This window comes from Nematolebias whitei, chromosome 21 (assembly GCF_014905685.2).
Source record: "Nematolebias whitei isolate Nwh7 chromosome 21, NemWhi1, whole genome shotgun sequence".
Classification (NCBI taxonomy): domain Eukaryota; kingdom Metazoa; phylum Chordata; class Actinopteri; order Cyprinodontiformes; family Rivulidae; genus Nematolebias; species Nematolebias whitei.
The window spans coordinates 35,098,251-35,099,205 of record NC_056518.1 but is presented as its reverse complement, the minus strand read 5'-3'; the positions used below and the strand labels follow the sequence as shown (position 1 = coordinate 35,099,205).

Sequence of the window (955 nt, the reverse complement as noted above, 5' to 3'; positions counted from 1 at the left end):
ACGTTCATAGACCCAGGCGAGGACGTAGGCACCGTGCACGTTCATAGTCCCAGGCGAGGACGTAGGCACCGTGCACGTTCATAGTCCCAGGCGAGGACGTAGGCACCGTGCACGGACCATTTGTCCAGGCACCACAGATATTTAAAGGCACTCCCATCTGCAACACTCACGTCACACAGCCAACGGTTCTGTCTTGTAATTGTAGTGGAAGCTCTCAGACGAGCACAGTGAACCGCACACAAAGGTGCACGTAATCTTTTTAAACTACCAGCAGCAACACACAGAGCCCTGCAGGTCAAGGGTCAAGGTACAGAAACAAATCCTCAGTGTTTGTGTGTGATTAAACAGTTGCATGAGACCGAGCAGGAGAAACAAGAAGCACTAAATGAGCTCACCTTGGTGCCAACCGATATATCATGGACACTGCTGGAAAAAAAGTGCACAATTACAACAAGGACAGAAAAACACTTATGGCTAAATGAACGCAGAATGTTTTTGTTGTACAACAGGCACTTGAACATTCATGCTCAACGACTGACAAAAAACAAACTTGTAGAAAGTACTGAGTGTTAGTACAAGTTGAGCAATACATACTCGATCTCAGGGACGTAGCCGGATCCCAGAGGGTACAAGTCAGTGGCGTCTAGGCGGCTGAAGTGAACAAGTTCACAGAAATGAAGGAGTCAAAGACGAGTCTGCACATTTATCTACACTTGACTCACGGCAGCGTGGACATGCTTCAATAAGCGGCAGCAATCAGGCCATCCAAGTCGAGAAGGACGGAGTAAAACAAAGACACGGATAAAAGAAGTGGGGACTGAGGTTTGTGATTGAATCGAGATGAAGAGTTCAGGCCGGACACGTTCAACATGGACCAGGAACTCCGAGGACACGTTCAACATGGACCAGGAACTCCGAGGACACGTTCAACATGGACCAGGAACTCCGAGGACAC

At 48.5% G+C, this 955-nt stretch overlaps 1 protein-coding gene across 1 annotated transcript in view; it reads right to left on the bottom strand.

Moving 5' to 3' along the window:
* The window catches only part of ptbp1a (polypyrimidine tract binding protein 1a), a 16,255-nt gene that overhangs the window by 14,663 nt on the left and 637 nt on the right, over nucleotides 1–955 (bottom strand). Inside the window, exons 2-3 of the mRNA XM_037694973.1 lie at nucleotides 595–651; nucleotides 396–426 (exon numbers count right to left, since the gene is read on the bottom strand). Coding sequence (XP_037550901.1) covers nucleotides 396–426; nucleotides 595–651 — 88 coding nt within the window. The remainder of the gene's footprint in view (nucleotides 1–395; nucleotides 427–594; nucleotides 652–955) is intronic.